General features: G+C 33.8%; 1 protein-coding gene across 1 annotated transcript; it reads right to left on the reverse strand.

Moving 5' to 3' along the window:
• Positions 1 to 15,701: 15,701 nt before the first annotated feature.
• Positions 15,702 to 16,741, reverse strand: LOC126493523 (olfactory receptor 150-like). Its single transcript, XM_050130538.1, has one exon. The coding sequence runs from the start codon at positions 16,700 to 16,702 to the stop codon at positions 15,746 to 15,748; it is 957 nt and encodes a 318-aa protein (XP_049986495.1). The 5' UTR covers positions 16,703 to 16,741; the 3' UTR covers positions 15,702 to 15,745.
• Between the last annotated feature and the right edge of the window lie 6,723 nt (positions 16,742 to 23,464).

A 23,464-nucleotide genomic window follows, 5' to 3' on the forward strand; every position in this document is an offset into this window, starting at 1 on the left:
ACAAAGTTCACCAGCATTTTGGGAGTAATGACAGTTGACTGACAGCAGTCAATAAAGGACAGACTGCTGAGTAAATAATACATAGGGGTGTGAAGCTTAGAACTAAAAATAATCAAGATGATCATTCCTAGATTTCCCACAACTGTAACCAAATAGACTCCCAGAAAGATGAAGAATAGTGGCAATTGGAGCCCTGGATTATCTGTTAACCCATCAAGGATGAATTCAGTCACTGTACTTTGATTTACTTCTTCCATTCTCTTCTGGAAACTGTATGTAAGAATGAAATTTTATATAGAGTAGAAAAATTTGAGTATCAATTCTCCTATCACTCAGTGAATTTTGAAACATAATATTTTCAGGTATCTCCAATCAGCTAGCATCCTCATTTCAATTTGAGCAGTCAGAGATTTTGTAGTCCTGGAAAAAGGAAGTGTGCAAAGAAATAATCAAAGACATGTTTGTGTACTTGTGACATCGTCATAAGAACTAGGTATACTGGTACCTATATCCTACCACATGCAAACCATACTAGCACCTCTTATAGAGTGTTTCAAGTATTTGTCATGCCTTAGTAATAGCACCTATTTTTATTACAAAATGTTTCATATGTGATAAAGTAAAAACATTATGAAAAGACATCACTAGCCAAACTAAAATTAACAGCGGATAAATATAAGTATTGGATATAATTGATCACAGTAGATTTCATATTGTTCCCAAGTATCTGTGAAATATCAACACAGTTGCAACTCTATAAAATGATAAAATGATTTTCATTTTTGCAATGATTTCATGTTTTATGTGTGCAACTGTGTGTGATTTATTTTAAGCAGTTAATTTTTACATACCTTATATTACTGTGGACCAAAAGCATTGAACAATGAGAGCACAGCTATTAAAATCTCTAGGATAACATCCAGCTTGCAAACCTTTGTGGACCTGCCTTTTGAATAGTCAATGTTGTTTATGTAAAACCTTGTGAAGTCTAGTGTACCTTTTTTTTATAGTGGGATTCTTCTTGAAATATCCCAGCCATATATAAATCATTTCTTGACCATAACTTGTACTGGCAACAGAATGATGTCTTCCCATACTGTGAGGCTAAGATGTGAAACCATTCATTCAGTCAAACCTTGTTCCCATACTCAAATCTACATAAAGCTAACCTCACACAAATATCCTTTATGGCAGGACATCAAACTAAGAGAGGAGCCTTGCATATAGACCACATAAAACCTTGAAATGACAGTCACTGAGTGGAAGAAACACCTTGTCTGCTTTTACTGATAAACAGGACTGGGTTGTCCAGAATTCTCTAACAGCCGACTCAGAGTGTGGCCTACTAACTTTTACTCTACTGTAACAAGCTATTAATATTTTGTACTTAACTCTGCCTCACTTTAATGTGACAAAATTTTCATCTAGAAAATTAACTTTTTGTGCCTTTATCTCCTAGAAATACAGGGAAAAAGAATGGATCACTAAGCCAGTCCTAAATAAAGGAACTGTTTCTCAACTAGAACCAGGAAGTACAGTACCCTGCTTGACCCAGGGTCAAGTTTCATTGCTTTCCTCCTGCTTCTTATTTTGTTTGCCATGGTTACCACAAACACAGAAGTAGAAAAAAAAAAAAAAAAAAAAAGAAGTGCTCAGATAGTGCAATTGCACTGTCGTGTTTTTCTTCCCCCTTTCTATAAATGTTTCAAATACAAACGTCTAGCTTACCTAACTGGACAAATGTAGTTAACATACATTTCCTCTACTCTTAGAAATCATAGTCATTCCTCTGTTTACCACCATGTCATATATGCCTGGGTCCATCACAGACTGACACCATAGGAGCCTGCTTTTTCAGTCTTATTTGTCTTGTTCCTAAGAAATGAATGTTTGGTATCATTGTTATTTGTCAAAGAATTGTTAACTCTGCCTGTATGGGTACATAAACAGAAAATTTTGTGGTTAAGAGAGATCATTGGGAGAACTTTGAAAGAGCATTGGGAAAAACTTAGGAAGAATAAATGATGAGAAGATACATGTGAGCTGATTTATTTCTTTCAAACTCAGATATCTTCAGTCAGTTTTTGCTTGCTATAGTGGTCCTGCTGAATCTTGAGAAGATTAGGGGGCTCTCACCTCACATAAACCTCTTTATTATATCAATAAAGTATATGTTTTGTCAGATTTTACATTCTAGAAGTTGGTCAATTTTATTAATGAATAATGAAGCTTTCATTTCTATTCTAATTTTCCTTGTTACAATTTTTCATTTTGTTTACCATGACAAATTATTTATTTCATATTTTTTTGAATTTTTTTCTGTTCTATGGATATTATTATTTATATAAGACAAGGGCTCACTCTATATCCCAGATTGACCTATAACTCACAGTTCTCTTGCCTATTAATTCCCATGTATCAGGGTAAGATTTTAAGCAAAGCTTCAGCCAGTGTTTCAAACATAATTCATTTTAGCCTTTTCATTTGCCAAAAATATTCCATGAAACTCCATTTGAATATGTCTCACGAGAAATCAAACATCAAATTTATTATAATATCTCAATGAAAATACTTCATAAGTTGTTCATCATTACATAGATGTAGTAACTTTACAAATTTTGTGCTTTCTCTATAGTTTTCTTATCTTGAAATATATTGTGGTTTTACCATTTTTATTAAATCTAATCTAAAATTATATAGAATTGAATTGCAGAGAATTTCTTACTAAGTATATATAGTTTATTATAAATTTTCTTTTTAATTAGTATTTTTTGAATGCTCTACAATGTGTTTTGATCATATTCAGCACCTCACTAAAATTCTCCAGTTTGAACCCCCTTTATGTCTTCTTTTTTCACGCATAATGCCCAGTCTATGATGTCCATGAATTGTTAGATAAGTAGCCTTCTACAAGAGTATGGTTAACTTACCAGGGACATCATTCTTAATGAAAATTAGTTTTCCTCTTTCAGCAGCCATCAAATGCCAGTAGCTTTTCAGCTAGAGGAAGAACTTCCTGCCCACCTCCCCTCTCAATGCAGAGACTTGGTCTCTATTGAGCTTCCAAAGAACTTAGGCATAGGACTGCTATCACTGTGAGTTCATGAGTACATTTGTCGTTTTGTGTCTTAAGGACTTTGATCCCTTTGATTCATCGACCACCTTGGGTTAATGGGTTTCCAAATTTGGAGTTCTGGCTAGTGTGATCTCACCAACTCCTGATAAAATCGCAAGCTCTTCTCAATGTTATTGGTCTTTCCAGAGCTCTTTGGAAGGACATTTTTACTGAAGGTACCCTGTACTTGGTTACAGAGCATGGAGGTATTAGGATGGTACTGGCCTATAGGTTTCATCCTAATTGACTACCTTTCACAATGTTGGAAATTACCTTGTACATTACCGGAGGAGAAAAATGTTCAAAAATCTTATCCAGTTGTGCACCTTGTAAGCTATAATAACATCTGGACTGGCAAGACATTCTCATTAGTACATATAGGAATATTGAACAATGTTCTGCTCTACAAGATGAAACTCATATCTGACAATATTGTCAGACTAAGAAGCTCTTGATCTTGCTGCCCATAAATACACCTCATTTGCATATGAATATTTAATATATTTTTTAATTATTTTTATGTATATTCCATGTACACAATGACCTTTTTACCTGTTGTTATAATATATATTGAGCAAAGCATTATAATACCTACACAAAAATTCTGATTAACTTTTTTATATTTTAATTATTAAAACTTGAGTCACATCTTTTTTCACTAAGCTATGATGCATTTTCTATTGTCTAATATACATTTTGAAGCCTGTTTTGTCTTATTACATGCATCACCAATAGTTTTGTAGTTCCTAGTCTTTGTATGTCAATTAACTCTGTATTTTGATTTTATTAACCTGTGTCCTTATATGAAAACATATTTCAATTGAATTTTTAAAATTAAAGAAAGCAATATAAGTAGAATAAATTATGAACTAGTTAGCACAAAATATCTAAATTCAATAAAAATTCTAATAAAACACACAAAAAAATCATTGTACTCTGGATCTTTTAAGCAGTCCTGAGAGAACTTAAAGAAAATTCTGAGAAACAAAGAACTCATCATAGAAATGTTTAATACTATACATAGTAAAAAAAGAATAAATGAAGGCTCACAGTGTTATGCAGAGGTTTTTTTATAATCCAATTAGTGGATTTCACAAATAAAGTAATATCTTTTAAGATACCAATGTAGTACTTAAGCAACATTTGTCTACTTTGGATCATTTCAGAATTGACAGGAAAAATAAGTATAGAATTATGTTAAAACATATATATCTTAAAAAGTAAATATAAGAAAATCTGGAGACTCTGGAGATATGTAATGTATAGTACAAAACTTTCTTCTTGAATCTCTCTGTGTGTAACATTCATATACAGTATTTGCAAGTATTTTAATTTTATTTTATAAAGAGGGTGATTGTTGTTGTTGTTATTATTATTATTATTGTTAATGTTTAAATGATATGCATGTATATTGGTGTATTTTAAGGCACATATGTGAAGGCCACAGAATAACTTGGGAAAGCTTCTCTCCTTCAACCATGTAGATTGTGAGGATTGAATGCAGGTCATCAGCATTGCATGGCTAGTGCGTTTATCCTCTGAGTCAACTTCTCTATCCAGTAACTATTTCTAAGAGAATAATGTATGTGGTAGCTTTTCAATCAGATGTAAAACTATTATGAACATGAAACATGAATTAATATATTTTCCAATGCTGTCATTCATCAAAGTTAACTAAAATTATTTCAATAATAATAAAATTTAACAATGCAAAATTTTAAACATGTATATAAAAGAATAAACCTTGTTGCCTTATTTTGCAATAGTCTTAGACTTAGTCCCAAGAGAACGCTGAATCTCCACAGAACAGCTCCAATTTTATTTTTTACTTTTCCCAGGGTAATATCCACAGCTGTACATAATTTGTTTATATTCTATTTCAGGATTTATTGAATATTAGTATTATATCAACTTTCCATATTGTAGACTCAGCTTAAAATTAATTGATTATGTCAATTAAACCAGTGCGATTACCTCATCTCTAATCTTTGTATTTGGAAGTTATGTTATATTGTAAATAGCCTAGTAGCTTATACAACAATTAAAAATATTAAAAATAATTTCTTTTGCTTACAAAGCAACTTACAATCCCTAATGATCATCAGTACAAATTGAAAATACAAAATATGTTAAACTTAAGAATGATTGTTTCAAATTAGTTCCCATACCAAAGCTAATCAGAAGAAAAAGTAGAATTTTGCCATTGAACTTAATTGCTTGAATTACAGTCATTATAACAGAATCACAGATTAAGAGGGTTTTATGGAGTCTAACGCTATGAAACTTTGTCCTTTTAGAGTTAAACTTGAGCCAATTATCTCACATTTTCCAGGGTAAGTTGTTCTTCTTGTGGCCAGCATGCCTTCAAAGTTACTTCAAAGATAAAAATAACCAGGGCACTATATCCACAGACAAACAAAATTCTTAAAATTTTCATGACTTACATAGGTATATATAAATTATAGGGCTGAAAACATTTTTTTTTCATGTGCAAGATAAATGGTTTGCTATAATCCATATGAAAACACCGAAGCATAAATCCTTACTAGGTCAAGGAAGTCCATGCATCCCTGAAATGATGCATAAGGAAATGAACATCTGAAACATCAGTTATACAGGAGCAGTGATTAAAATGTGAAACTAATTTAAATAAGATATGCAAAACACGTTCCAGTTCAAAGGCATTGAATTAGAACAGCAAGAATGATTCAGCATGTTCTGAGGTGCAGAGTTTAGTCCTCATCCTCCTGTGGAAAACTTGGTGGTTCCCATTAGAAACCAAGGCACTCTTTTACGCATCCGATTATGCTGTAATTTTAAAGCCATTGTCTATGTTTTCAAGAATATAGGAACACTATTATACATGGATACATGTTTCTGTATGGTGAAGACAATGTTAGATATCCTCTTAAAGAGGGAAAATGACAGAAAAAAAATCATACAGAATATACATTTTCTTAAGTAATATTGTGATTTCTCAGGACTTTATTATATGCTAAGGAAGTAAACAGAGAAAGCTTCAGTTAGTGTATGACATCTTAACACCTTTAAATGAATCTAGTTAGTAGTATAGTACAGATTTTCACTGATTCCTCTAGACTCTTGAATCACTCTATTTTTCTCCAACAGTCTTATCAAAAATTTTACTTCCCACCCTCCAAATTTGTAATATTGATATGCTCAGCTTTGTGTAATCATCACTGCTGAGGAACCAGGAACCTGTACTTAAGTCTCAGAACTACTTTTGATGTTGATTTTAGATTAACAACCCTAAAACTTCTTAAGCTCTAGAGTTGGCAACACTCTCACCTTTTGCAATCACCTGAGCAGTTCTGCCTCCTCTACTCTGAAGGTTTACCTTGGAATTATATATGCCAACACCAAAAAAAAAATTGATAAAACAGTCTCCAAGGATTTCCAACTCTCACAAAGAAAACCCTAGAAAGGGAAGCAAATGATGTATCCCAGCTGGTTAATCTTTTTCTGTTAACAAAAACAATATTGGTTGTAAAGATATATTTAGAGATGCCATCTGAATTAAAACCAATATTATGACAAATGAAATCTCGATAGAATTTGATATTCTACATTTTTTATGTTACTAGATCATGCTTTATTTTCCAGCAAAGGAAAGCAAGAGTATTCAATAATTGGAGTCTCCTGGACTATACTCAATTTTTCATTCAAAAATAATCATAATTTTATGAATGAGACATGATCATTAATCAAAAAACAAATTTCCAGTTTTATCTTTTTCCTCAGTGAATAATGATACAAATACATGTTACAGAGAAATAAAATTGTTTTTGAGTCTGAACCAGACCAATGACTCTTTACAATAAACACTTACAGGTAAAGATATATGGACTAAAGGGTTTACTTCATGACTCACTGTGTCATAGTACAGCTTCCATGAAAAAATATTTTCACCTTCTCCTTTTGTTTTACTTTTCTTTCTGTTAAATCTTATCTAGCATGGGGGGCAGGACCGAAAAAGCATAGAACATATATGCAGAAACAGAAAATGAATAATATCAAGATGTATAATATGAAAGCCACAAAGACATATGTATATAGAATTATAGGTAACTGAGGAGCAATTATAATATAGTACGAAGAATATTGCAAAGATAAACACAAAAACGCATAATACCTCCATTCTTGCTTACCACTGCCATTCTTGTTTAAGATAGTAAAAATACCTTATGAGTAGGACTATAAAAGAACCTGACCTCTGCCTTCATGAACACTAATATTGTGCTGTATTTTTCAATAATCAGAGTTACATATTATTCATATTGAATAAATAATTTTTAAATCTTTTATATTGTTGAATTTATTGAGTTATGCATTTTTCTCTGGTTCCTTCCTTTCCTTTCTCCTCTCCTTCAAACCTCTCCCATGGTTACCATGCTACCAATTTACTAAGGAGATCTTGTTGTTTTCTGCTTCCCATGTAGAATGGATCCATGTATATCTCTCTTAGGGTCTTTATTGTTGTCTAGATTTTCTGGGATTGTTAATTGTAGGCTGGTTTTCTTTGATTTATGTCTAAAAGCCACTTATGAGTGAGTACATATGATATTTGTCTTTCTGGGTCTCAATGTGATGTTTTCTAGCTCCATCCATTTGCCTGAAAATTTCAAGATGTCATTATTTTTTATTTTCTGCTATGTAGTACTTCACTGTGTAAATGTACCACATTTTCCTTGAAGGTCTTTTAGGTTGTTTCCAGGTTCTGGATATGACAAACAATGCTTCTATGAACATAGTTGAGCACATGTTCTTGTGGTATGATTGAGCATCCTTTGGGTAGATACCCAAAACTGGTATTGCTAGGTCTTCAGGAAATTTGTTTCCTAATTTTCTGAGAAATCGTCACACTGACATCAAGAGGGGTTGTACCAGCTTGCATTCCCACCAGCAATGCAGAAGTGTTCCCTTTTCCCCACAACCTCTCCAGCATAAGTTGTCATCATTGTTTTTGTGATCTTGGCCATTCTTACAGGTGTAATATGGAATCTCAGAGTTGTTTTGATTTGTATTTCTCTGATGGCTAAGGATGTTGAACATTTCCTTAAGTGTCTCTCAGCCATTTAAATTCCTCTGTTGTGAGTTCTTTGTTTAGGACTGTACTCCATTTTTTAATTGGATTATTTGTTCTTTTGATAACCATTTTCTTCTTTTTCTTTGTAAATTTTGAAGATCAGTCCTCTGTCTGATGTGGGGTCGGTGAAGATTTTTTTACCATTCTGTAGGCTGCCGTTTTGTCTTGTTGACCATACCTTCACAAAAATTTGTCTATTTCCTTTATGTTTTCCAGTTTAGTAGAACACAGGTTTTAGAAATATGACATGATTCTCTGGATTTCCTCCATGTCTGTTGTTATGTCCCTCTCTCATTTCTGATTGTGTTAACTTGCCTATTTTCTCTCAGCCTCTTGCTCAGTTTGGATAGAGATTTTTCTATTTTGTATATTTCTTGAAGAACCAACTCTTTGTCTCTTTGAGTCTTTGCATTGTTTTATTTGTTTCTAGTTTGCTGATTTCAGCTCTCAATTTGATTATATCCTGCCATCCAGTACTCCTGGGTGAGTTTGCTACTTTTTGATCTAGAGTTTTCAAATGTTCTGCAAATTCACTAGTGTGGGATTTTTCAGCTTCTTTATGTAGGCATTTAGTGTTATGAACTTTCCTCTTAACACTGCTTTCATTATGTCCCATAAATTTGGGTATGTTGTGTGGTCATTTTTTATTGAATTTTAGGATGTTTTTAATTTCTTCCTTGACCTATTGATGCTTCAAATGAGCATTCTTTAATTTCCTTGTGTTTATGAGTTTTATGGAATTAGTATTGCAGTTGAATTCTAATTATAAGCCATAGTTATCTGATAAGATACATGGAGTTAATCAATATTTTTCTACATGTTGAGGTTTGTTTTGTTACCTCATATGTGTTCAGTTTTTGAGAAGGTTCCATGAGGTGCTAAGAATAAGGTATATGCTTTTGTGTTTGGATGGAATGGTCAGTGGATATCTGTGCATAACTTATTTTATTCTAATTGTTTAACTTACAGAATTAGGGAATGTATTTCTTGAGTAATTCCCAAATTGATCAAAAAGGCCATCTACAAAACATTAAAAAAATCATAGAATATCTAAGAAATTTATTTATTCCCAACTTAATGTAAGTGATAAGTGATGCTTAACTTAGCAGATCTGGGTTCATATATGTGATAAAACCAACAACAAAAAGAACTTATGAAATTTTTCACAGGAGATATAGGATACTATCTGTGAATGAACTCTGTTTATACAAGACAGTAGCAATTCTCCATCGGTTATAATCTACTTTTAACTTTGGTATATTTTTTTTCAAAAAAAATCTTGTATTCATACTTAGTATTATTAATTCCTATTTGTAGACTATATCCTCCTATAAACTTCAGAAGTTATTCCCTATTGCTAATGAAAACTACTTTTTGTTGAGGACAAGTTTACCTTTTGCAATAGCATTTTTAGGGCAACTTTGATATCTTTATTTCTCAGGCTGTATGTAAATTAAGGGAATCAAAATAGGTCCAACAATGGTATAAAATACAGATGACAATTTACTTTGACACAAGTAGCTGACTGATGATGAATGAAAGTACATGAGATCTGTAGAACTGAAGAAGACAGCAATAGTAAAAATGTGGGAGCTGAGGTGCTAAAGTTCTTGGATCTTCTCCCAGTGGATTGATTGTAGAGGATACAGACAAAGATGAAGATGTAAGAGCTAAGCATAGTTATAGCTGCTAGAACTTAAGATGGAGAGGCTTCCTGACTCAGCAGTAGTGGCTAGTATCTCACAGCTCATTTAAGACACCCTATTACCAAACACTTAAATGGTGTCATATGCCATTACAATCAACATGTGGCATTCTGAAACAGCAAAAGCACAGAAGTAGTAGGAGTGAGCTATGCCTTCTGGGTAGAGGATGGTATTCTTCTCTTACACAAAGTTATGCAGCATTTTGAGAGTAATGATAATGGACTGACAGCAGTCAATAAAAGACAGAGTGCTGAATTAATAATACAGGGGTTGTGAAGCTGAGAACTAAATAGAATCAAGATTGTTAAGCCAAGTTTTCCCATCATTCTAATAACAGATTTCCAAGAAGGTAAGAATCAGGGGCAACTGGAGCTCTGGAGTCCCCTTTGTTATTCAGATAATTGGAAGCCTAAAAAGATGAGTTGTAAAAAGAGCCATTTAATAGGGGCTAATATATTTTTTACCTATGATTCAACAGTGATTATTGATTTTACTAGTCCATCAATAATTCAGACTTCTCTAATACATATGATTTATGTTCCAAGACATCTTGTGTCTTGATTATAATACCTTTTCAATTGAAGCAAAAATGATTTTTGTTTTACTGTATGAAAAATTTCCCCCAGGAAAGACTTTCCATTTAGGATAGTGATGAGGACAATTGTCTATCTCATCACTTTATTTCTGTCTTTTAAAATTTTAGGTTGAGCAGTAAGAAAGGTAAATTGAATTTAAAGGTACCATATTAAAAAGCAAAAAGGAAAACAATCATGACATATGATTAAATATAGTAAATATGATGGAGTTTATAGAAAAGGCAGAATATTCTAATAGTATCTATTAGAAGAAAATAACAATAAAAGCAACTTAAAAATTACAAAATTCTCACCAAAGTTCAATTGAATTATCACAGACATTACATAATCAATGAAAATTTTCCTTTTCTGTAGCTCTGTGGTTCAACTAAAAATCAAGTCTGATTATCACTCTAGTACTATTTGTTTAATCCATAATTGCTTTTGCTATGTAGGATCCTTTGGTCATCCCTATGGATTTTAAGATTGTCTTTGTATTTCTGTGAAAATGTCATGAGGATTGGTACTGCAATGATTCTGTAAATGGCTTTTGGTGAATCTGTAAATGGCTTCTGGTAGTTGAAATGAACTTTAGCAGTCCACTACCATTCGCTGAAAATGTTTTCTTTTTTGCCATTTCATATTTTTGCTTCTTTGTCAAAAATCAGGTGTGTGTGAATTGATATCAGGTCTTTAATTTGATTCCAATGATTCTCCTGTCTGTATTTAAGCCAGTGCCAGGCTGTTTTCAGTACTGTAGCTCTGGAGTAGAGTTCAAAGTCAGGCACTGTGATACCTCTAGAAGTTACTTTATTGTACATAATTGTTTTGGCTATCCTGATTTTTTTTTTCGCTTTTCTGTATGAAATGTAGTACTCAAATTGCATCATTTATAGTCTCCCATCTTCTTATGTATTTTCCAACTTTCTCTGAAATACATGACAATTGTAAAAATTATTTAGGAGACACACACACATATCTTCATGCTGGACTTTTGGTGGATAAACTATAATGTTACTCAACTCTCAAGAAGGCTGATTATCATCATCTTAGAAGTCAGCTAGTCATTAAGTACCTCTTATTTTCCATTTGGTGTAAGGCTTTATGAAGTCTAACATTTGCATACTGTTCCTTTTTGAGTTAAACTTGAGCCAGATATCACACATTTTTAATGGTGAGGTGAACATCTTGTGGCTAGTATGCTTTCAAAGTTATTACAACTTCAGTTACAGAAATTAAAAATAAACCAGGAAATAGATCAACAGGGCAAAAAATTATTTAGAAATTTAACATTTAATGAGGAATATGTGGTGTGAAAATTGCTCTTTTTTCACATCCCAGATACATGGTTTTATGCAATACAGATTAGAGCATCAAGGAATAATTCCTTACAAAATCAGGAAGATCCATACAACCTACATGATGCATAAGGAATTTGCCACATGAGACATCATTTATAAAAAAGCTGTGGATAGACTCTGATAGTAATCCAAATAAGATATGTAATCTAATAAAAAGGTACCAAATCAGAACATCAGGAAAGGTTCAGAATGTGTTGAGATACTGGGTATTGTCTTAGTGTTGGTGTAGACAGGCCTGCTGATTACCATCAGAAACAGCATCTCTCATCTACTCATCCAATTGTGCCTTACTCATAGCACCATCATCCGTGTGTTCAAGAATTTCTAAGAACTACTCTACATGGATGCATTGTATCTGGGTTGTAAAGTCAATGGTTGATGCCACCTTTAAATAGGGACATTGAAATAATAAAAGTCATCCAGAATATAATGTATTTTAAACACATAAACATTTTTTGGATTTTGGTATGTCCTAATTGAAACAAGACCTTTACTTTGTGTATAATATTTATTTTATCTAACTACATACATAATAATCAAAATAAATTATAAATTTATTCCTGAGCATAAAATGTGGTCAGTCAGAAATGAAGACAGCCTATTCCAATTTGTCCACTCAATATTCTGGTAAAGGCTTACTTCTTTTCAAGTGTCTTTTAACATGAAAGGAATCATGTAAACCTTCTCCAATTCATCATAACTGACTGAACTTTCTATCCAAATAGAAAGTTAACTTCAAAGCAGCACAACTCTATACTGTGAGCCAGAGCATAATACAGGGGACAGGCTAATTCCGTGTCTTTAGGAATTAAGAAAGTAGCTGGTACATTCTATCAAAAATTTAAAAATTACTCCATGAAATACTGAATAAGTGAATCTAATAAGATGTATTTTACTGAGTTTTCACAGTGGTTCCTCTAGATTCATGACTTTAATCATTGTTGGTGTGAACACACTTCTCTCCTTATTTTCAAAGCCTCAGCACCAAGTTTTACTTGCTACTTGCAAAATCACTAATGCTGATATGTTGTAACATGTGATCAACATTCTGTAGTCATCAGTGCTGAGAGATCAGGGCCTCAGTCTCAGAACTATTTTTGTAGTTGATCTAATTGTAGGCTAACATTCCTAAGAGCTTCTTCAGCTCTAGAGTTTCAATCACTTCAACAGTTATGCCTCCTATACTCTGAAAGTGAACACTGGGCTGTCATAGGCAGCTCCAAACAGCATGATAGCATACTCTCCAAAGATACACAACTCTCAGAGAATGAACACTTGAAAGACAAGCAAATGACATTTTTCTGCTAGTTAATCTTTTTCTACCATCAAAAATTATACATTAGTGTTAAAATTTTATGTACAGAAACTATCTTATTAAAACCAATGTTTTGTCAAATGAAATCTAAGTAGTATTTGATTTTTACATTTCTTACAAGCTACTAAACATTGTTGTTGGTTCAGTTCCACACTACAGTGAACCCATGCTTGGTCCTAGCACACCTGGATAAGGATGAGCTGCTTGCCCTTTCCCCAGCCTCACTTCCAATCTGAAAACAGTCAGAAGCAGCAAGGAGTCCAGTCAGGCAGTAACTTGTTTATTTTTGCACAGTAAACATTTTAAAGCAAAAAAACCACGGGGCCATGGGGGATGGAAAATGAGCCATTTTAAAGGTCACCCTATCACGTACTCAGGGACCCTACATTTACTCTATTGTCCACAAGCTATTCACGTGCTGACATCATACCTAGTTCTGGTGTCCAACCGGGTCTTGTTGTAAACAACTCAGGGTCCACCTGCCTGACTTTCGTTTGGCGCCATTTTAGCTGCCCATGTGCCCTACAATCTTCCCCCGTTTTGTTTTTAAATTAGGTTTACCTCTTTTTTGAGGTTCAGGCTTAGGCACTTCTTTATGAGCTTTACCCCCTTTGGAACCTTTTTTTAAGTTTTACCCAGAATAGAGGGGGAATCTTAGTGCTGAGCTTACCATAATAAGCGCTAAGAGTCATGAGCTGGATACTGGGTTTAGCCCTTATGAGTCTAACTAACCTGTTGACTATGCAGGACCCAAAAGTACAAATCAGGGTAAGTATTATGAGCGGTCCCAATAATGTTTAAATTGCGTGGTTAACCAAAGGAACCAGTCAAACCATTGCTTATACCAACTAGTACTTAAATCCTTTTTTCTCTCTTCAGTTCCTTTTCTGATCTCGTGGAAATTTGGAGTGACTATACCAGAGTGGTCAGCATAAAAACAGCATTCTTCCCAAGTGCCTGACATAAGCCTCCTTGCTGTAAAAATAAAAGATCCAGTCCTCACCTGTTTTGTAGCTATACTTGCACTAGGGAATCAGGGACTTTTGTAAATATCTAATGGAAGTTTCTACCTTATTTAGGTTGGAATCTATCGGCATCCATAGTTCCTCGAACACTCTCTGTTAAGTGCTGCTACTAAACCATCCCCAGTGGCCCCCAGCCCTAAAAGGGCGGTTACAGCCAGGGCCGTCAATGGTTCCCTCCACATTTGTCCACAGATATGGATCATTATCTTTTCATTGCCAGCACTGATCACTGCTCAGGTCACCTGCTTAGGTACAGCAGCCAGAACCAAAAGGGTCAGGATGACCAGCAACTCTAATACCACCATCTGCACCATCTGCAGTTGTTAGAGAATGTAAGAGGTTCTCATAAGCATTTATCTTTTTGGCTCTCCCCTTTTTAAAAACAAGCTGTTACCACCATGGTCGTTTTTCTCCTTGTTGGTCAATTTGTGCTTTTGGGCATCTTCCTGTATAGAGGAAAGGGGTAAGCAATAAAGGTTTCTAGCCAGAAGCAGAATTGGGGCTGTCTCCCCTATTGGAAAGATGCATCCAAACCGTCTAACCATGGTGATTAGGGGGTCTGGTCCTTTCCATTGTTTTGTCAAAGGGTTCTTTCATCTAACTTTGACTTGGGGTCTGGAGTTCAATTGACACCGTGCACAGATAACCATAAAAGCATTGTGCCTCGCTTTCTGTTTACCATTGCCTTTCTAGTTTTAGTATAAATACCTTGTGAGTGGGATGTTGGGGTTAACTAGCTGCCCAGAACTGAGATAACCACACAGAAACTGTATTGATTAAATCACTGCTTGACTCATTAGCTCTAGCTTCTTATAGGCTAACTCTTACATGTTAATTTAGCCCATTTCTATAAATCTGTATATCACTATGAAGTTGTGGCCTAACAGCAAAATTTCAGCACGTCTATATTTAGTGGTAGCTCCATGTTGTCTCTCCAACTCCACCTTCCTCGTCCCATGCTATAGGCCAAGCCAGTTTCTTTACACATTAAACAATAAAAGCAACACATAGACAGAAGGATCTCCCACACCAGTGGGATGATCGTAGAGCCTGACCTCTGCTTGCATATGCATTAATATAGGGTTGTTGTATACATTTTAATAATAAGAATTTTACAATATTGATATTACATAACCTCTTTTATTTCAACTGCTTCACTTATGGAATTATGGATAGCATTTTTGAATCATTTGCTAATTGAAAAGAAGGACCTTTTACAAATCATTGAAGCAAAAAAAGTATTGCAGAAATTATGTACACCCATTTTAATAAAGCTATGTTTGGCTTGCCTAAGCAGAGCTTGGTTCACATATGCAAATATAACCAACCAAAAAAAAAAAGCTTAGGGAATTTTCAGGAGGTGATGCAGGATGCTGTCTTGAATAAATTACAGTTATACAAGGATATGAAGGTGATAATCCACTTCTACTTTTGGTACATTTCTTTCTAACAACCATGTGCTAACAATAGTCTCAAATATATTTACTAATTCTTGAATGTAGGTTACATCTTTGACAAATTGCAGAAGTTAAACTTCATTGCTAATGAAAATCATTCCTTGTTGAATGAATACTTATCTTTTGAATTAATTTTTTTAGGGCAAATTTGACATTTTTATTTCTCAGGCTGTAGATCATGGGATTCAACATAGGCACAACAATGGTATAGAGCACAGATGACAATTTACTTTGTCCCAGGTAGTTGACTGATGATGGCTGAAGATACATGAATGCTGTGGAACCATAGAAGAGAGCAACAGCCAAAATGTGGGAGCTGCAGGTGCTGAAGGCCTTGCGTCTTCCCCCAGTGGAATGAATGTTGAGGATGCTGACAATGATGAAGATGTAAGAACTAAGAATGGTCATAGCTGGTACAAGAATGTTAAATGAACCAAGGGACAATACTAGTACTTCATTGATAAAAGTACTAGAGCAAGAGAGCTTCAGTAATGGGAAAAAATCACAGAAGTAATACCTTATTAAATTAGACTTACAGAAAAGCAATCTCATCATGAAGATAGTATAAGCTGTGGCACTAAGGAATCCCATACCATATACGCCAGCCACCATCCATAAACAGACTTGATAGGACATGGTTACATTGTAAAGCAAAGGGTTAGAGATAGCCACATAGCGGTCATATGCCATTACAGCCAACATGTGACATTCTGCAACAGCAAAAACACAGAAGAAGTAGAACTGAGCCATGCATTCTGAGTAGGCGATGACATTCCTTTCTGTCACAAAGTTTATGAGCATTTTGGGAATAATGACAGTTGACTGGCAATAGTCGATAAAGGACAGACTGCTGAGTAAATAATACATGGGTGTGTGAAGCTGAGAACTAAACAGAATCAAGATGATCATGCCTAGATTTCCCACAACTGTAACCAAATAGATTCCCAGAAATATGAAGAAAAGCGGCAGTTGAAGTTCAGGAATATCTGTTAACCCATCAAGGATGAATTCAGTCACTGTACTTTGATTTACTTCTTCCATTCTCTTCTGGAAACTCTATGTAAGAAGAAAATTCTATATAGAAGAAAAATTTGAGCGCCCATTCTCCTATTGCAAGTAAATTTTGAAGCAGAATTCAATTACTTTTAGGTATCCTCAATCAGCTGTCATTCTATTTTTTAACTGAGCAGTCAGAGATTTTGCAGTCCTGGAAAAAGGAAGTATGCAAAGAAATAATCAAACACATGTTTGCATACTTGTGACTTTGTGATAAGAACTATGTGAACTGGAACTGATTTCCTACCATTTTAGCATCCCTTATAAGGTGTTTCAAGTATTTGCCATGTCTTAGATAAAGCACCTCTTTTTTGTTAAAAAATATTTTATATGTGGCAAGTTAAAATATTATAAAAATACTTCAATATCCAAACTCATGTTAATGGCAAATAAATTTAAGCATTAGATATAATTGTTCACTGTCTATTATTTATTTTAAGCAGTGAATTGTCTTTTCATACCTCATATTACTGTGGCCCACAAGCATTACACAAAGAGAGCACGGCTGGTGAAATCTCTAGGTTAACATCCAGCTTGTAAGGCTTTGGGGACCTGCCTTTTGAATAGTCAATGTTACTTCTGTAAAACATTGTGAAAAAAAGTTTCCCTTTTTTTTTATAGTGGGATTCTTCCCAACCATGTATAAATCATTCATTTTGCATAACTTCATTCTTTACTGGCAACTGAATGATTTGTTCCCAAACTGTGAGGCTTAGATGTGACCATTCACTCAGCCAAACCCTTGTTCCCATACTCAAATCTACATAAAGTTAGCCCCCCTAAATATCCTTTATATAAGAATATCCAACTAGAAGAGGAATCTTGCAAATAAACCACATAAGAACTTGAAAAGACAGTCACAGACTGGAAGAAACAGCATGTCTGTTTTACTGATAAACAGGACCGGGTTGTAAAGAATTCTCTAACAGCTGACTACTAGTTTTTGCTCTATTGTTAAAAAAAAAAAAAACATTTTGTATTTAACTCTGCCTATGTTTGTTTATCAAAAGATCTTAGTATAGGAAATTAACTGTTTGTGCCTTTACCCCAAGAAATACAGAAAAATGATTGAATCACTAAACCAGCTCCAAAGAAAGAAAGAAATTCTCTACTAGGAGCCAGGGGGTACAGTACCTTGTTTTGTCCTGGGCCAAGTGTCATTGCTTTCTTCCTGCAGCTTTATGATGGTGGCCATGATTACCACAACACAAAAGTTGAACAAGGAAACAGAAGTGCACAGAGAGTGCAATGGCACTGCTATGATTTTCTTTCCCTTTTCTATACATTTATCAATAACAAGCATCTAGCTTACCTAACTGAACAAATTTAGTTAACGCCAATTTCATCTCCTCTTAGAAATCATAGCCATTCCTCTATTTATCCACCTTTTCATATATGTTTGGGCACATCAAACACACACACCCTCTGAAACCTAAGTAAGACAGGAGCCTGCTTATTCAGTGTTATCTGTTTTGTTGGCCCTAAGAAACGTTTGGTATGGTATCATTGTTATTTGCCAAAGAATTGTTAACTATGCCTGTGCAGCAATATAAACTGAAAATTTTGTGGGATAAAGAGATCATTGGGAGGACATCAAAAAAGTTTTGGGGAGAACATAGGAAAAATAAATGGGTGAGGAGATGTATGTGAGCTGAATTATTTTTTTCAACCTCAGACGTCTTTAGTCAGTAGCTGCTTGCGTTAGTGGCCCTTCTGATCCCGAGGGGATTGGGAGACTGGCACCCCATGTAAATCCTGATATTATACCAGTAAAGTATAAACTCTTTTTTCAGATTTCACATTCTAGAAGTTGGTCAATTTCATCAATTAATAATTAAGCTTACACATCTATGCTAATTTTTCAAATTACAATTTTGGATTTTGTTTTCTATTTCAAATTATAGTTTTCATTATATTTTTTTTCTTGAAAATGTTTTATGCTCTGCGGATACTATTGTTTATTTAGACAAGGACTTCCTCTATATTCCAGACTGGCCTTCCTTATTCAGTCCCATGTCTCAAGGTAAATTTTAATTCAAAGCTTCTGTCGGTATTTCAAATGTAATTCATTTTAGCATTCTCATTTGCTAAAAATATCCCATAAAACTCCAGCTGAATATGTCACTCAAGAAATTATAAATCAAATTTATCATGATATCTCAATGAAATACTTCGTAAGTTGTTCTTCATTTCATAGATATAGTAACTCTAAAAATTTTGTGCTTTCTCTGAAGTTTTCTAATCTTGAGATGCATTGTAGTTTTACCATTTTATTGAATCTACTCTAAAATTATAAAGTATTTCATAGCAGAGATTTTCTTATTAACTCTATTTTTAGTAATTATTAAAAATTTTCTTTTAAATTAGTACTTTTAGAATACCCTACAATGCATTTTGATCTTATTTAGCCCCTCATTGAAATTCTCCAGTTCAAGTCCCTTTGTGTTTTCTTTTTTCACCTATAATGCCCAGTTTGTGATGCCCATGAACTGTTACATATAGAACCTTCCATAAGAGTATGGTTAACTTACAAGGGACATTACTTAATGAAAATTAGTCTCCCTCTCTCAGGAGCAATCAAATGGCTGTTCTCAGTTAGAGGCAGAACTTCCTGCCCACCTCTCCTCTACATGCAGAGATTTGGTCTCTATTGAGCTTGCACAAGACTTATGTATATTACTACAATTACTATGAGTTCATATGTACATTTGTCCTTTTGTGTCTTAAAGACATTGTTCCCTTGGATTCATTAACCACCTTGGTTTAATGGGTTTCCCCATCAGGAGTTTTTGGCCAATGACATCCCACCAACTACTGGAAAATTCACAAGCTCTTTGCAATGCTATTTGTCTTTCCAGAGCTCAATGGAAAGATCTTGTTGCTGAAGGTACTCTGTACTTGGTCAAGGAGCATGATGATAATGGCTTGGAAGTGTCATCCTTATTGTCTGCCTTTCACAGTGCTAGGAGTTACCTTGGGCACCACTGGAGGAGAAAAATGCTCAAAAACCTTATCCAGGTGTGCACTTTGTGAACTATAATAACATCTGGACAGGAAGACATTCTCATTAGTACATTAGTGGCATGAACATATAGGAATATTGAACAATGTTCTGTACCACAAGATAAAACTCATATCTGACAATTTTGTCAGACTAAAAACCTCTTGATCTTGCTGCCTATAAATACACTGCCTTTGTTTATGAATATTTAAGTTGTTTATTTTTTAATTATTTTATAAAGATATTCCATGTCCACAATAACATTTTTTGCTGCTGTTATAATACCTATTGAGCAAAGAACTGTAATGCCTACACAAAAATTTTGATTATATTTTTATACTTTAATTATTAAAACTTTAGGCACATCTTTTCCCACTAAGCTATGATGTAGATTTTTTATGCTAATATAAAGTTTGAAACCTGCTTTTCTTACATAAAGATATCAACAAAAGCTTTGTATTTGCTAGTCTTTGTATGTCAATTAACACTGTATTTTGATTTTATGAACATGTGTCCTTATATTAAAACACATTTCAATTGGATTTATAAAATTTTAAAAAGTAATAGAAATAGAATAAATTATGAACAAGTTAGCAAAAAATATCTAAATTCAATAAAAATTCTAATAAAACACAAAAGTCCTTCTATTCTGGATCTTTTACATAGTCCTGAGAAAACTTGAAAAAAAATTGAATAAGAGAAGAACTCACCGTAGGAATGATTTAATCCTCAACATGGTAAATAAATAAATAGATATATAAATTAAACAAAACAAACAAACTCTGAAGGTTCACAAAGTTATATAGAGGTTTTTCATAATACAATTAGAGGATTTCACATATAAATTAATAGCTTTTAAGACACCAGTGTAGTACTTAAGCAACCTTTATCTACTTTGGATTACTTAAGAATTGACAGAAAAGTAATTATAGGATAACGTTAAAAAAATGTGTGTCTTGAAAAGTAACAGTAAGATAATCTGGAAACTCTAGAGGTATGTAACGTTCAGTACAAAACTTTCTTTTTGAATGACTCTGTATGTAACATTCACATACACTATTTGCATGTAATTTAATTTCATTTTAGAAAAGTATATTATCATTATTGATTGTGTTTGTTTAAATGGTATGCATGTGCATTAGTGTATGTCATGGCACACATGTGAAGGCAACAGAATAACTTTGGAAAGTTTCTTTAATCCTTTAATCATGACTTACTAGGATATATATAAATTATGGAGTGAAAATATTTCTTCATGTGCAAGATAAATGATTTAATGCAACTCATATAAAAACACCAAAACATAAATCCTTACTAGATCAAGGTAGTCCACGCATCATTCTATAATGCATAGGGAAATGAACTTCTGGAACATCATTTATATATAAACAGTCATTATTCTGTGATAATAATTTAAATAAGGTATGCAATACTTTCCATATTCATTCCAGTTCAAAGGCATGTGATTAGAATATGAGGAAAATTCAGCATGTGCTGAGGAGCTGAGTTTAGTCCTCATTCTCCTGTGCATAACTTGGTGGTTACCATCAGAAACTATGGTCTCCTCTACTTATCCCATCAAGCAATAATTATAACACGAATATCTATGTATCCAAGAATTTGGAAAAACTGTTATACATGGATGCATTTCATCTGTCTGATAAAGATAATAATAGATGTCCCCCTAATGAGGTACAATGACAGATCAAAAATCATCCAGAATATATGTTTTCTTAAATAATGTGATGATGTCTTTGGACTTTATTATATGCTAAAGGAAGGAAATAGAGAGACCTTCTATTAGTGTGTGACATCTAAGATAATTAAGTATGTTAATATTAATTGAAATAAAGAAATTAGGAACTTTTTCCTGGACATAAAATGTATTCAAGCAGTGATGTAGACAGACTATTCCAATAAGCACACCAATTTTTTGGGGGGAAATATTTACTTTCCTTAGAGTCTTCATAAATTGAACTGACTGGCCCTCCCTACTGAATAATAAGAAATACTCCATAAATAACTGAATAAATGAACCAAGTTAGCAGTAGGGTACAGATTTTCACAATGGGTCCTCTAGACTCAAGAATCACTCTCTTTTTCTCTAACATTGTCAACACAAATTATACTTCCCACTCACAAACTCTCTAATACTGTTGTGCTCAGTACTGTGCAATCATCACTGCTGAGGTACCAGGGCGCTGTACTTAGTTTCAGAACTACATTTGATGTTGATGTAATGACAGGTTAACAACCCTAAGAGTGAGTTTCTTGTGCTCTAGAGTTGACAACAGTCTTACCTTTTGCTCACCTGAGCAGTTTGCCTCCTGTACGCTGAAGGTTTACATTAGAATTATATATGCCAACACCAAATAAAGTGATCACAGAGTCTCCAAGGACTTCTAATACTCAGGAAGAAAACCCTTGAACGGGAAACAAATGCCATTTCCCAACAGGATAATCCTTTTCTGTTATCAAAAACAACCTCCATTGGTGGTAAAGATCTATTTAGATATACCACCTAAATTAAAACCAATATTTTGATAAATGAAATCTCTATAGAATTGAAGATTCTACATATCTGATGGCTACTAGTGTTGTCATTTCCAGCATACATTATAGTGAGCTGGTCTAAAAGTCAGATAATAGTCTGACATATCTTATTTGAAGCAGTTAGATAATTTCAAATAATAAACCAATTTCTGTTTCACAAAGGTTTGCTGTTATATCATATCCAACTCAACAATTTGAATATTTGAGGACTGATGCCTCATCTACCCAAGTAGGTGGGATTATAAGCAACCAATCATCAATGCATGAATAATTCTTATTGATTTGTCTGTGTATATCTATGCATGTAAAGAAGTTGCATGTGCATACATATGCATGAGTATTTGAAGGGCAAAGGACCAGTTTTGGTGTTCCTCAGAGTGTCCACATTTTTGGATGCAAGGTCTCTTACTGGCCTGCAATTAGGCAAGTAGCTAGTCTGTGTGACTATATTGTCCTAGCAGTATACTAGTATTTACCTCCCAGTTTGTGTTTGAATTTGCCAGTATTCATCCCTAGTTTTTAAAAAGGATATTTGTGATTCAACTTGAATCCTGTTGCTTGTAAGCAAGTACTCAGGCAAATGAATTACTTTTTCTGCCCCTATTTTTAACTACTGTTTTATATTATTATTTTTTAATGTGGAATAATGTGATTTAATCATGGCTTCTTGTTGATTTAAATATTGTTTTCTAAAAGAAAAATCAGAAGCAGTGTACTCACTTTGTTATAGACACTCACAGTTGATTTCAGCTAACAACTTGACAAACACATAGAGTAACCTACTGAGAATGAACCTCAGAAGAGCAGACTAACCTATGGCTTGTGTGATTCTTTTTTTTTAACATTTAATTGGATAAAACCACAGCAAGAATATTCAGAGTAATACATGGTATTCTTCCTTTAAATAATACAAAACCTTAATTTAGCAAAGAAAAGTAAGAACATTTAATAATTGGTGGTCCCCTAGCTATACTCATTTTTTATTTCAAAATTAACCATAATTTAATGCATGGGACATGATCATTAATCAGAAAACAATTTTCCAGTTTTATCTTTTTCCCTAGTGACTAATGACACAAATACATGCTACAGTGAAAGAAAATAGCTTTGAGTCTGATACTCAGAATGGTACGAACAAAATAAAAGACACCATTGCTCTATATTAAAAAGATATATGAGGCAGACCAAAGACT

This window comes from Alexandromys fortis, unplaced genomic scaffold, assembly GCF_014885135.2.
Source record: "Alexandromys fortis isolate MF-2015 unplaced genomic scaffold, M_Fortis_MF-2015_v1.1 scaffold_335, whole genome shotgun sequence".
NCBI classification, from domain to species: domain Eukaryota; kingdom Metazoa; phylum Chordata; class Mammalia; order Rodentia; family Cricetidae; genus Alexandromys; species Alexandromys fortis.